The following is a 12,989-nucleotide window of genomic DNA, read 5'->3' on the forward strand; positions in this document are numbered from 1 at the left end:
CCACTAGACACAGCTACAGGGATGTATGCATGGCCTCACACCATACACACATATATGCACAGGGAATCTGTACACAGCCCACACCATACACACGTGCACTGCTATGCAGATGTGTTGTGGCAGTGACACATGCACACAGTACACACAGTGACAGTCTCACGGTGTCCCAGACACCTACAGCGTCCCTCAGACTGGCATGCCAAAAGCGTGAGTGTCGGGGGTCTGTGTCAGCCACGGGGTCCTGGTCCACCACGGGTGGCTCCCCATGCCGAGCACGTCCTGGGCCAGGCAGCGTGGGCTCTCTGCACATCACCTCCCTGGTCCTCAAGCACCATTTAGGGGAATGCAGGGAAGCAGGGTCCCAGAACACCCACAGGTGGCATGGCCCCGAGTTCCCCAACACCCCAGGTGTCAGCTGCCTCCGAGGTGCAGGAAGCAAGCGGGGACCTCTGGGGCTTCATAGGAAGCAGCATTCTCTGCAGCCACCAGGTCACCAGCCACACTGGAACCAGGGAAGGGTGCTGAGGCTGCCTGTGGGCACCCCGATTCCCCACGGGGGAGCAGATCCCCAGACAAACCACACACAGCCTTCACAGACCCAGCTGAACAGCAGCTTTATTAACGGTGCTGGATTCGTGACATACCTTACACAAGGTGTCCCCAGGGCGCCTCCGGCGGCTGGGACAATACTGTGTAGCATTTGTACTGGAAGGATAAAATAAAGCTTTGGTGCACAGGTGTTCGGGACAGGGCGTGGGCTAACACTGTCAATGGACACTTCACACAACACCAGCTCTCAGTGGGCAGTGGGGTTTGGCCAAGGGGTGACTAAGTGACTGACACGGGGCTGTCACTGCAGGTGCTCGGGCCCCAGTGGCAAGAGGAGGGCTTCTAGGGCTGAGGCTCCACCTGGGCCTGCCGCTTCGCCTTCACCTGCAGGTATCGCCCTTTGCCATCCTCAAAGCGCTTCTTCTCATCCTCGGTCTCGGGCTGTGGGCCACACAGAAAAGGGCAGGTGAGGTGTGACAGACTCCACCCAGCTCCACTGAATCCCACCCATGGGCCTGTCTGCTTGGCAGACCCTTGGGTGGAATCCCAAACCCAGTGTCCCTCAGGGAGCAAACTTCAGTTGAAAATGCATGCGAGCCCTCAAGCTGGGTGCCCACACCTGTAACTGCAGCATGTGGCGGGGGCAGGAGGATCACCGTGGGTTTGCAGCCAGCCTAGACGGTGTGCATGGAGAGGGTGGAAAGCCAGACCCAGCACTCGCTGCCTACCATCTCTGCCCCATAGAGGGACCTATGGGGACCTGTGCTGGCCTGTGTCACAGCCATGGGGACTGCTTTGTGGGGAGGACCAAGGGCTAGGCTTTGATGAGAATGGTCCTGGCGGGTGCCTGCTGGCATGCAGGGACCGGAAGGGCACCACTGCCACTGTCAGGACGGCCTGGGTTGGCTGGGAACTCAAGCAGATCCCACAGCAGCAGCGTTAAGTGATCATGTCTTTTCTTTGCGACAGGACCTCACTATGCAGTTCAGATTGGTTTCAGACTCGGCACAATCCTCCTGCCTCAGCCTCCTCAGTGCTGGGATTACAGGTGTGCACCACCATGCCTGGCTTCTAGGTAGGTGGTCACTGCTGCGGGGCCTCATCTGTCCTGCTACAAAGCTGCACCTGACACTGCCCTGTCCAGGGCTCAGGTCTGTGTGGTGTGCCAAGTCCCCGAGAAGCCATTTACTATGACATTCCGAGGTGCCTGAAAACCAAGGAGCAGGCCAGGTGCCCTTCATGACGGCGGACACCGGGGCCCAGCAGCTATTTTTAGGGCTGCATGTTTAGCAGACAAATGGAGTATCAGCAAGAGAACCACGGGCAGAGGACACAATGTCAAGTCATGCCAAGTCCCTCCCCTGGCCCCCTCCAGAATCGTTGGCTAAATGTCACCAGGTGTAAACTGCCCAGCCTCACCCACCCCAGCTCCCAGCCAATGGGACCTGCGGGTATTTACAGACTCAGGGCAGCACTCCCCAGGAGCTAAGTCCTGTTTGAAGAGCCTTCGGGGCACACAGGAAAATGCTGGCTTTTCCAAGAAGCATCGCTGAAGTCCCCCCTGCTGCTACAGTTTGATCACCCAGCTGATGATTTAAAAATAAAACTTGAGGCTATAGAATTTGACTTGAAACATCGAGGAAAAATTAAAAGTTCTTTCTCAGCTTCAGCAGCTGTGTGAAGGGGGAGAGACCCCTGGGCTCCCTGGGGTTGCAGGCTCAGGGCCGGGTCTGGCTGCTGCTGGGCCCCATGGAGCCGAGCCACACCCTGCAGGGCACAGGCAGGCAAGATGAGCCACATCAAGGCTGTTCACACTTCCAGGTGCACTCAGATCATCCCTGTGGTCACCATCGGGTCTGATGCAGGCTGTCGGGCTGGGGCGGAGACATTTCTATCGATGTCGGGCTGTGGGCGTGGCCATGCCTGTCCCCCTTCCCCCAGAAGGGGCCAAGGCTGCCAGGTCCAGGCAGGTGCCAGGCCAGATGGCGAGGCCTGGGTTGGTGTGGCTGAGGAGAACCTGTGGCTCCTGTCCATCCCTCAGTAGGCAGAGCAAGCACTGTGGAGCTGGCAAATGGGCAGTCGGGCCTGGTGGGGTGGACACTGGGTTTTCAGGCTTGGGAGCAGGAGAATGGGGGGCTGAGGCAGACTGGACCACAGGCAAAGGGGCCCGGTCTACAATCCTGACCCTCTCTGCTGGCGCCCACAAAAGCCAGGGCCTTGGAATGAAGAAACCACAGTCAGGGTGCAGGTGGGCGTGGGAAGGCGCTGGAGGAGGGGTGGCAGCCCGAGCCTGTGCTCCACCTGCCGTGGAGCTGAGCTCCGGCCCAGCACTCCTGGGACACGCAGATGTGGGACCCTGGGCAGGTACCTGGTCCTCAGGTGCCCGGATGGCCAGCCCAGAGCTCTCCCTGCACTGCAGGACCCAGGAGGGGCAGACAGGAGCTGTCACGGGTGCCTGGTGGCTGGGAGGGAAGGCACATCTGGGCCAGGGCCCTGGGAGGGGCCGAGGAGGCTGCTGGGAGCCGGGGGTCCCCAAGGCAGCCCTGGGAGACCTGGGGACAGAACCTGTGTACAAGGACTGCCCTTTCTCTTCGTTTTGGGGGGGACCAGGCAGGTGGCAGCCAGTGCTGGGGTGCAGCTGGGTCTCCTTCACTGCTCTTCTACCAAGCTCACAGGCTGGGGAGGTACAGACCCCCAGAGTGGTCACAGAGGGAGGGCCACCCTTTACTGCCTGGGACCACTTGGTGACATTCAGAACAGCAGATCATAGTGACAGACCAAGGGCCGGGGACTAGTGACAGCCAAGGGTGTCGTGTTTTTTCTTCAGTGGTGAAAATGGCCTAAAATTGATTGAGGTTAGAGATGCACAGCTCTGAAGAGACTAAAAACCACTGAGCTGTACCGTACATAATTATATCTCAATAAAGCTTTTCTGGGGCCAGGGATGTAGCTCAGTAGTTCCGCCGCCTGCCTCGCAAGTGCAAGGACCCGAGTTCAATCCCCAGTACCAAAACAAACCAACAAAAAACAAATAAAGCTCTTCTAAAATCAACCAGCGCAAAGGCAGGAGAGTTCTCCTGACAGGTTACAGGAAGTGGAACCTATGGTTCGGCATGGTGGGCACCCACCCGAGGCCCTGGCACACGCACCAAGGGGCATGGGGTGCAGGGAATGGTCACTGAGTTAACACTGAACACTTTCCCTACCAGTGACCAATCCTGACTCGCCCGGTCTGTGTACACACGGGGACCCCTCAGCACCACTCTGTCCTGCGAGCTGACAACGTAGGCGAATCACAGCAGGTGGGCAAGTGACAAAAACAACACAGCAGAGATGGGCCAGGGCGAGGGGAGCTGGGGTGCTCTGCCCTCCAGACCCATGGAAGGTGCCCAGGTTGTCAGCTGCCACCTTCGCTTGACCCAGGCAGACCGCTTAACTGTGGAGCAAGAGTTTGACACAATGACAGCTGTCCCCAGGGGACCACAGAGGGTGGCAGCCAGCAGAGTGCCAGCCTGGCTCTGCCACAGACAGACGGGTTCCTTCCACCCTGCACTTCAGTCCCCTCATCTGCCCTCGAAGCAGGGCACCACGCAGTGACGTGCTACGGGGAGGGGCCAGCCGAGCAGAATGTGGGTCTCAGTCCTCTGGTCTGGGGGCAGCCTTGAGGGGGGCTCACATGGGAGCAAGGGGTCTGGAGGCAGTGGGAAGGACACGGGGACACCAGGCTGGATCCCTGTCAGGTCAGGGGCTGGGGGGCAATGCCCTGGTGCCACTCCTAGGAGCAGGGTGGGCACACAGAGTGGGCCCCGCTCACCTCCTGACTTCCTCGTCAGACCCGGGGTGCCCTCCCCCATGCTATTCCAGATGATGGCGGCCGCTCACGGCCATCAAGGGTTCCCGAATGCGTGTGTCCAAGGCGCTGCATGCTTCTGTCATCAGGTCGGTCGCTGCAGGACCAGGCAGGTCACAGGCTGGAGTGCACAAATGTCCAGCATTCAGTTGGGCCGGGCACTGGCCTGGGGCCGCTCTCATGGCGCCGTTTAACCCTCAGCCAGATCCCCCTGCACTGTGATGATGGGTGTGGCCGAGGTCGCCAGGAGAGCACGGCTAGGGCTTGAAAGGACCTGCAGCAAGGAGCCAGCTGACAGCCTCATTGCTCTTCTCCTGTCCCCTGGGGTCAGCGGCCTGCGTGGAGTGTTCCAGGCTCAGAGGCAGCGCAGGAAGCCGAGGAGCTGTCTTCCGCCTCGCTGCCCTCAACTGCACCACGTCGAGCAGGCACCCTGCGTGCTGCCATCCCAAGTCCCCCTGGGCAGCGAGGTGCCGGGCAGCCGAGGATCACCCCCAGGAGGGAGGGCAGCATCTACCCCCGGGTCCACCCCAGGCCCAGAGCTCAGAGGAGCAGCTCTCCCAGCCAAGTGATGAAGGGCACTGTCACATCCCTGCCAGATGGAGACGATGCCCCCCCCACACACATCCCGGGCCCATGGCACAGCTGCCACCCCCTCGCAGCCAGTCCCCCTCTGTGGGCAAAGTAAATAAACACAGACGGCTGCTGTCTTCCTGGAGGGCAGGGGTGGGGAGGAAGAGAAAACTTTCCCTGGGGAATCCAATGTGTCTTTCACAGCCCTGAGGCTGCCAGCAGGGAGGCAGGCGAGGGGCCTCAGGGGCACGGGCAGCCCTCTGTGCCGCCTGCAGCCCTCTGTGCTGCCTGCAGCCCTGGGCAACTCCTCGAGGCCTCGGGTGCCTGGCACACATGGCAGGAACCACAGCTGTCAGCAAGGGGACTGTGGCAGGGGGCACAGCTCTGGGTCACCTGGGCCTGGTGGGGAGGCCTGGGGTGCGCTTCTCTCTTTCCTAGGCCCAGGCCCCGTCTCCTGGAACAAGGACTCAGAGGTGACCCTGCGAAGCGTTTCCTGGGGTGCCTGGTGCACGTGGTCTTGTGCCTTTCATGTGTGCATCTGTGGGGTGATCTTGTCCTCCCGAATGACTTTTGATGCCAGGGTCCCTGCTGGGGGCTGGCGGCTGCTCCAAGGACGGCTCTGCTGCCTGGGAGGACAGCCACAGGGCGCTGGGGGTCATCCGAAGGCAGCAGGACTCAACACGGGGACACGAGGCAGCAAGTTGAAGGGACACTGCCTTCTTGGTCCCCGGGGGGCTGCCTGGTGAGAAGGCCAAGCCCGGGCCCCTCCTGCACGGTGGCTCCCGGGCCCCCAGTCTGCGTCCTCCTGCTCCGTCCTCCTCCTCCGTCCTCTCGGCACTTCCTGCCAAGTGCTGACTCCAGGCACTCTTCCACCCGAGCGAGGGGAAGCCTGTGGCTTTCAGAGCCTCACGCTGCAAACCAAATGTTTTCCATTCTGCGTGCTCTGCTTTGAGAACACACATTTGGAAGGCGGCAGAGAGGACAAGTGACTAAGCTCCACCCGCAGAAGATCAATAGCTTGTCCTTTTTGTAATCAGCACGAGTCTGGAGCAATGGGGCTTCCAGGGGCAACAGAACACCTTTCTGCGGGTCTGAGGGACACAGACCTTCTTAAGGTGCTGGCATGTGGACACCCTCTCCCACGTCCCAGTGCAGGACAAGGGGGTCTGGCACGGTTATCAAAGGGAGCAAAATGTCTCTGGTTACTGAGGATGCTTGGTACGGCCTGCTGAAAAGAGGCCGATCGGTCCAGGCCACGGTAAGCCTGGCAGCAGGGCACAGAGCCTCACCTGCCAGGCCTCCCCAGGGGCTGGCCCGCCTGGACTGTGCCCATCCAGATCTCCAGGCAGCCTCTGGGGGAAAGGGCCAGAAGTCTCAAGCAACAAGAGCACTTCAGCGAGCGTGAACACCTGTCCACCCTCGGCGGGCGGTCCCTGCCTTGACCCTGAAGAAAATGCTCCCACGCGCAGGCAGGAAGGAGTCCCAGATGGAGGCCCGGGAAGTAGCTCAGTGGTGCCTCTGCCTGCCTCGCAAGCACAAGGTCCCGAGTTCGATCCCCGGTACCAAAAAGAAACAGTGGATGCAAAAGTCCCACATGGAAGGGCAAAGGCAGCTGGCAGAGGTGGGGCTGGTGCAGCAAAGGGTGGAGAGCAGTTAGCTCAGGCCTGGTGGTGGGGACAGTGTCGCCTGCAGACTGGGGCTTGTCAGGCCCACTAGCCCTACCTGGCAGAGCACACCTGTACTCTCAGCACTTGGGGAGGCAGAGGCAGGAGGACCACAAGTCTGAGCCCAGTCTGGGCTAGCGTGTTACTGACTCAAAAATAAACAAAGGGCTGGGGATGTAGTGCAAAGACCCTGGATTCAATCCCCAGGATCACCAAAAATAGAAAGATTGTAATCGCTGCCTGCCAAGTGCTTGCCACCAGTGGGGGCCACCGGGCCACGCTCTCACCACGGCCTTGGTCCGTCTGTGCCCTGCAGTCCTTGCTGTGGTCAGAGGCCAGCACCGGGCCTGGGACAGAGGGCCCTTTGTCCAATGAGTGAATGATCCAAACAGGAAGCCTGAACTTCACACAGGTGAGGCCCACATGCTAGAGTCCACCGGGGGCTCTGCTCCACAAACACTGCTCCACCCGTCCCCAGCTGCTCCAGAGGGCCCGGCAGGGCTGCAGTGGTGCCTGAAGTACACTGAGACACCACTGCCCAAAGCCAGAGCTCTGCTGCTGGCCGCAGTGCCTGTCAGTGATTCCGTGTGTGCACACACGCACACGAGGGGGAGGGCTGCTGCACCCTTAAACACGGCTCAGAAGTGCATCCAGCCTCTTCGGGTTTCTACCCTTGCTCCTTGTGGGCAAAGCACCGAGCCAAGGAAGGGCCTGGTGCTCAGGTGCCCAGGGCTGGGTGGCCCCTCTTCTTCCCAGCTTGCAGCAGTTGTGCCTGCTCTGCTGCCAACCACAGTCCTGTGCCTGGGCCTTGCTGGGCTCCCCTGCTGTCCTCACTCCCCTTCCTCAGTGGCCCAGTGGAATCACTGGAACCTCTCCACCTCCCTTGCACCTGAGCCAGTGCCTCTCGTGGACTGTGGGGCTGGGCAGACCCCGCGCTCCAGCGCTATGGGGAGACAGTGTGCAGCTTGGTGGACCTTGGCAGGCAGCAAGGCAGAGGCAGCTGGGAAAAAGCCTGGGCTGCTGAGGGCCCGGCAGGGTGGGCTCCCTCTCACCCCCGCTGACTTGGCTCTGGGGGACCCCACACTCATTGCAAGTCCCTGAGCACCAAGCAAGCACCTGGCGGGGCAGCTCCGGGATTCGCCCTCCAGAAACACTGTGACTCGCCCCCAGGTGAGGCTGGCACATGCGTGGTGCCCAGCCCTGCCGGGACAGGCGCCAGCCTGTTGCCCTTCAGGAACCTGAACTCGGGCATCGGCCAGCAATAAGCATCACTCCAGACTCTAGGCCCAGCACATAATGAAGGAGGCCGACAGAAAGCTCTGGGGCGGCAGAGGGATAAGAATGGCAATGACGTCCCATCCTGGGCAGAGGCCACAGAGCGCCTGACAGCTCTTTTGGTCACAAAACTCCCTGGGGCGGGGTGTGGCGCCTCAGCCTGCAAGTCTGTGGCTTGACTGACTGTCCAGGACCCGAAGCACCTCCCCAGGTCGGCGTGCCTTCCTTCCTACGTCCACAGCCACACCACGGAGGCAGCCTCCCTCTCCATCCTGCTGGGCCGTGGGCAGGAAAGTGGCGGCCACTTCTGCTGGAGAGGAAGTGGCCCACGGGAGGATGCCTGACCCTTCTGTGCCTGTGCCCAGGGTGGGGCTGAGGTTCCGGGGAGCAGGGAGCTGGCTGGTACGGAAAGCTGACCCTGTGCCCTGCCTCAGCACGGAGGCACTGGGGCCTCCGTGCCACACTGGTGCTTCCCGGGATCACGCAGGGACGGCACCAAAGCCCAGACTGAGCAAAGCAGAGCAGCGGGCAGGGGCTGACGCAGGTGCGGCCCTGCCCAGACCTGGCTTGAATTGCGCCTCAGACAATCCCCCAGGGCTCAGGCCACCTCAGGCCACACCTGCAGGGAGCCACCCTCTCCTGGGGTGGGGGATGGGACAGCGCCAGAGCTGGCCTGTGTCACCCTGGCAACCGGTCACCCCCATCCTACTCCACACACACCACACGGACAGGGGGAACCACGAGGGCCAAGCGAGGGCTTCAGCTCCCCATGGCCGGCACAGGACCCCAGCACGCCTACCCCTTCCAGGAAGCCTCCTCTGACCCTGCGCCCAGGTCCCGGGAGACAGGAATGGCCGGAGCATAGCACGGGGCTGGCAGGCACCACCCTCCCCCTTGGGCTGGGGGTGGGCAGACAAGGCCGTCGCCACCTTCAGTGCTGCCCCGGGACACAACTTACAGCTGAGAAGACAGGTGACATTCACTGTACCCTGCCCTACTCCAACCTCGAGATGCACCCTGTCAGTCCATGGCCAGTGACTGGGCATGTTGGGGTGCCCCACTCCACCCTCCCCCATGCCCCAGCCCCGTGATGGGCGGCCTGGCCCCAGGGTAGATACTCCTGCTGTGGCTCTGCTGGGCTCTGGCATTCTCAGACCCAGGCTGATGCCACGGGCCACCCTGGGGTCCTCGGGGCGACAGCATACTCATCTGGGCTAACTGGGGGCAAGCGCTGCCCACACAAGGGGCCTGAGGGTTGTTTGGCCCCAACGCATGCGCAGTCTGGTTTCCTGAACACAGGAAATGCTCCCCACCCCAGCCAGGAAAGGCCACCTGTGGGAGGGCCTGGCGGTCAGTGCCCAGGGAACCGCAGGTCCTGTGCCACCAGAGGCGGAGTCCCTGCCAGCCTTCCAACATGCCCCCTTCCCAGCGCTGCTGAGCGGTCAGGGGCCTGCCCCCCCCACCCCAGAGTACTGCCACAAGGAGGCCTAGAATCCACACCCACAGCCTGGTGTCCTGCACACGGGGCCAATTCCAACCCTCGGCACGAAAAGTGCCGCGCTGCTGGGGAACGTGGTGTGCAGCCCCAGCCCGCATCAAATATTCATCAAGAAACAAAGCACTGAGGCTGCATTCCATGTCAGCCAGCCGGGCCCTGGGGAGCAAGCTAAAAATAGAGGATGAAGGCTCGCCGGCGGGGGGGGTGTGGGAGCAGTGGCATGCGCACCCCTGTAGCCACGTGCAGCCAGCCTGTGCTCACGGCCGTGGTCCCCAAGCGGGTGCCACAGAGGCCGGGATACAGCCGAGCAGCCCTCTCTGGGGAGTCTGCCCTGCCCTCCCTGCCAGATCTATTTTTATCAGCATCGGTGGGTCCCAGGGCACCTCCAGGAGGAATCAAAGACCATCTTTAATGAACGAAAATAGCAGCCGGGAGCCGTATGACCTGGGACCCAGGTCTCCAGAAATAGAAGCTCTTGGGTCGGCCACGCTTTGCATCCAAGGCGAGTGAGCCGGGGTCCAGCCAGTGGGAAGGGGAAGCCAGGGGCTGCCCAGGTAGGGGCACCAGGAGTCTGCACTGGGGGCTGAGAGCCAGGTGTGGGCTCCAAGGAGGAGGCCAAGGAGGCCAGCTGTCACGGGCAGATGTGGGACAGACACTGCCTGTCCCGTGTGGGCTCTGCAAGGACCATTGGCTGGGCTTCAGCCTCCAGAGGGGCACAGTCCAGGGCACGGCTGGGGGCGCAGAGAAGCAGGGCACAAGGTCTTCCCAGCCTGACAGTGGGCTGCCCCTCAAGCCCAAGTGGCCGAGGTGCTGTCCCAGCGGCCCGCCTGGCTGAGTCCTCCTCAGCCTCAGTCCAGGCTCACTGTCAGCCCTTCCTTCCACCCATGGCACCGCGGGGAGGTCACGCTGGCAGTGTTGGGGGGCGGGGGCAGGACCGTATGAGGACTCGGGACCAGCCTGACTCACCAGTCCCCAGGCAAGGCCGAGGCGAGCAGAGAGGAGGAAGAGGGCCAGGAGCTCAGAGGTGGGCCTGAGAGCCAGGCAGAAGGAGGGACGGGGAGGGGACCCTGGCCCTGACCGAGAAATGCACGGACACAGGAGCCAGGGCCACTGGCAGGAGGAAGCAATGGCTGCATCCCAGTCTCAGAGAACAGGACACTTCCCTGTCACCCGACACAGACAGGACAGGCGGATTTCCACCTTGCCAGGTGCCCTGCTTCTGCCTGCTCGCCCGGTTTGGTCCCAAAAGAGCCCTCTCCTGAGTGACAGGCACCGACAGGACGCAGGTCCCATCCCTGGGATGCTCTATCTATCCTCAGTGCCCGTGACTGTGTAGGCCTGCGGCCCCTGCGAGGGACACACGGACGCTGCACACCCACCCTGCCGCCCTGCGGACCCAGGACACAGCCACACCCAGAGGTCTGAGGTAGAGAAACCCCAGGAAGCCCAGACCCCACCCACAGTCCAGGGCTCTGGCTTGGTCCCCATCAGGCAGGACACGCAGACCAAGGCCACCTCAGAAGTGGGCCCTCAGCAGGGGTTGGAGAGTCGGGTACATGGGCACAGTTCTCACCCCACTTAGCACACAAACGACCCCAGGACCCCAGGTACTGTGTTCACAGGAGACCTGGCCCTCAGCGGGTGCTGCTGTGCCCTCTGTCCCCATGGCCACCCCATAGCGTAGCCAGCACTGCTCCCTGAGACCTCTCAGACCTCCCCACAGTCCCAGCTCGCAGTCTGGGCAGGGGCCAGGCCAGGGCCCTGCTCCGACCCAGAGGACAGCAACCCACGCACTCACCACCAGCTGCGGCACAGGCAGCGGCTTGCCCTCCTGGCTCAGCGACACGTAGGTGAAGAAGGCGCTGGCGGCCCGGTAGCGCTTCTGCAAGTTGTCCACCACGGGGTCGGCATCCACCAGCACCTCGATCTCCATGGACTTGTTGCTTGTGAAGGTCATGCGGCCCGAGATGGTGATGACACAGCCTGCGGGGCACAGGAGTGGACGTGAGGGAGCAGGCGCTGACTCGGCTTGGCAGCTGGGCAGGGCAGGGTGGGGCGAGACCAGTGTTATGGAGGACAGCCAAAGGCACGGTCAGGTGACACAGGCCGCACCAGCGACCAGGCTTAGACAACACGGTCAGACGCAGCATTATAGCCCAGGTGTGCTATCTCCCTGTGCTGTCCTCTGGATCCTGGTGGCCTTTGGATGTCGCCAGCCACATAGGAACCATCCTGGCCGGGCTCGGGTGTGAGGGCCTGGCTCCTCCCCGGGGGATGGTCAGCGACCTTCATCCAGTCTTCTCTGTGGCCTTCCTGCGCCACTGGCCACACAGTGGCCCCATCACACTGCTCCAAGCACCCTGTGAACCTTCTGGAATGTCACTCTCCTCTTGCTGGACCAACTCTGGTCCCTGTTGGGCTGACTGGGGTCCTAGGCCCGTCATGAGCCACGCTGGGCTTCAGCCCACTCAGCCCTAGCCCACCCTCGCCAGGGTCACCGTGACTGCTGAAGCTTCGTCCTCAGAGCTGTCACTGTGCCAGGGCCCCTCAGCCTCAGCGCTTCCCATGCCAGTATGGCACCACGTGATCACAACAAACCCAGTCACTGCTCCCTCTCCCCAGTGACCCCAGGCAGCCTCTCTGCTCCACCCTGGTCACTGCTTTTGAAGCTTCCCTTCCGGCCCCGCACCGTGCGGGGCACGACCCGTGAGCCTGGCCTCGGCCCTTCCTTCCCTCCACACTCTCATCTCTCAGAGCGGGGCTCTCCTCCTCAGACAGGCAGACTCACACAACCTTTCTCTCAGGTAGCCACAGGAGGAAGGGAGTAAGCCCAGGGCAGGGCTTGGTCCACAGACATCATCACGGCCACCATCGATGTCACTGACCTGTGACCAGGGCACCCCCACCCCTCCGGTGCTGCCAGGGAGATCTGCTCAGCAGGAACTGGTCCTGGCTGGGCCCTCTGACACACTAGTGTCACTGACATGTTCAGAGACCCAGAGAGAGAGACAGAGAGACAGAGAGAGGGTCAGCGCAGGCTACTCTAATACAAATGTTCCAGAATGTCCCACGCCATACTTGACGTCATACTTACACACTTTGTGCTGGACACGACCATTTCTGGGAGGGAGGGAAAGAAAGAGCCATGTGGTGAGTGACAGGTGCCATGGCATGGGCTGGGAGGTACAGTCACCTGCAATCATCCAGACACAGCGACCACACACCCTGGGCCGTGTCCCACTGAGGGGCTAGAGAGGGTCCTGATGGTCACCCCGGGGTCTCTGCAGCAGCTCCCCAAGCGCTCAGCAACCATCCCTGTCCCTGATGACCATGGGCCAGAGGTCACAGGCCAGGACACAGGGGCCCCCCTCCCACAAGAGCCAACCGGCAAGAACTTCCCCAGGGCCAGCGGGTCGGCGAGGGGCACCTATGGTGGCTGCTGGGAGGGCAGTTCCTAGGCTGTGTACACGGCTGTGACTTCCAGACAATGACAGAAAATGTGCCCTTCTGCAGCGGCCCCTGCCCTGCCAGCGCCTGCCATGGCAAAGACATTGGCTGCTCCCGGTTTCACTTCTATGCTAGA

At 62.0% G+C, this 12,989-nt stretch overlaps 1 protein-coding gene across 7 annotated transcripts in view; it reads right to left on the reverse strand.

Moving 5' to 3' along the window:
• Positions 1 to 597: 597 nt before the first annotated feature.
• The window catches only part of Acot7 (acyl-CoA thioesterase 7), a 76,166-nt gene continuing 63,774 nt past the window's right edge, over positions 598 to 12,989 (reverse strand). For all 7 annotated transcript variants that reach the window (XM_021243650.2, XM_004863722.3, XM_004863723.3 and 4 more), the window contains 2 exons: positions 11,205 to 11,389; positions 598 to 990 (listed from right to left, as the gene is read on the reverse strand). In XM_021243650.2, the coding sequence (XP_021099309.1) occupies positions 892 to 990; positions 11,205 to 11,389 (284 nt within the window). In that variant the 3' untranslated portion in view covers positions 598 to 891. The remainder of the gene's footprint in view (positions 991 to 11,204; positions 11,390 to 12,989) is intronic.

The sequence above is a fragment of the Heterocephalus glaber genome, unplaced genomic scaffold (assembly GCF_053883595.1).
Source record: "Heterocephalus glaber isolate CG9 unplaced genomic scaffold, H.glaber_assembly_v1.0 deba00001447, whole genome shotgun sequence".
Classification (NCBI taxonomy): Eukaryota; Metazoa; Chordata; class Mammalia; order Rodentia; family Bathyergidae; genus Heterocephalus; species Heterocephalus glaber.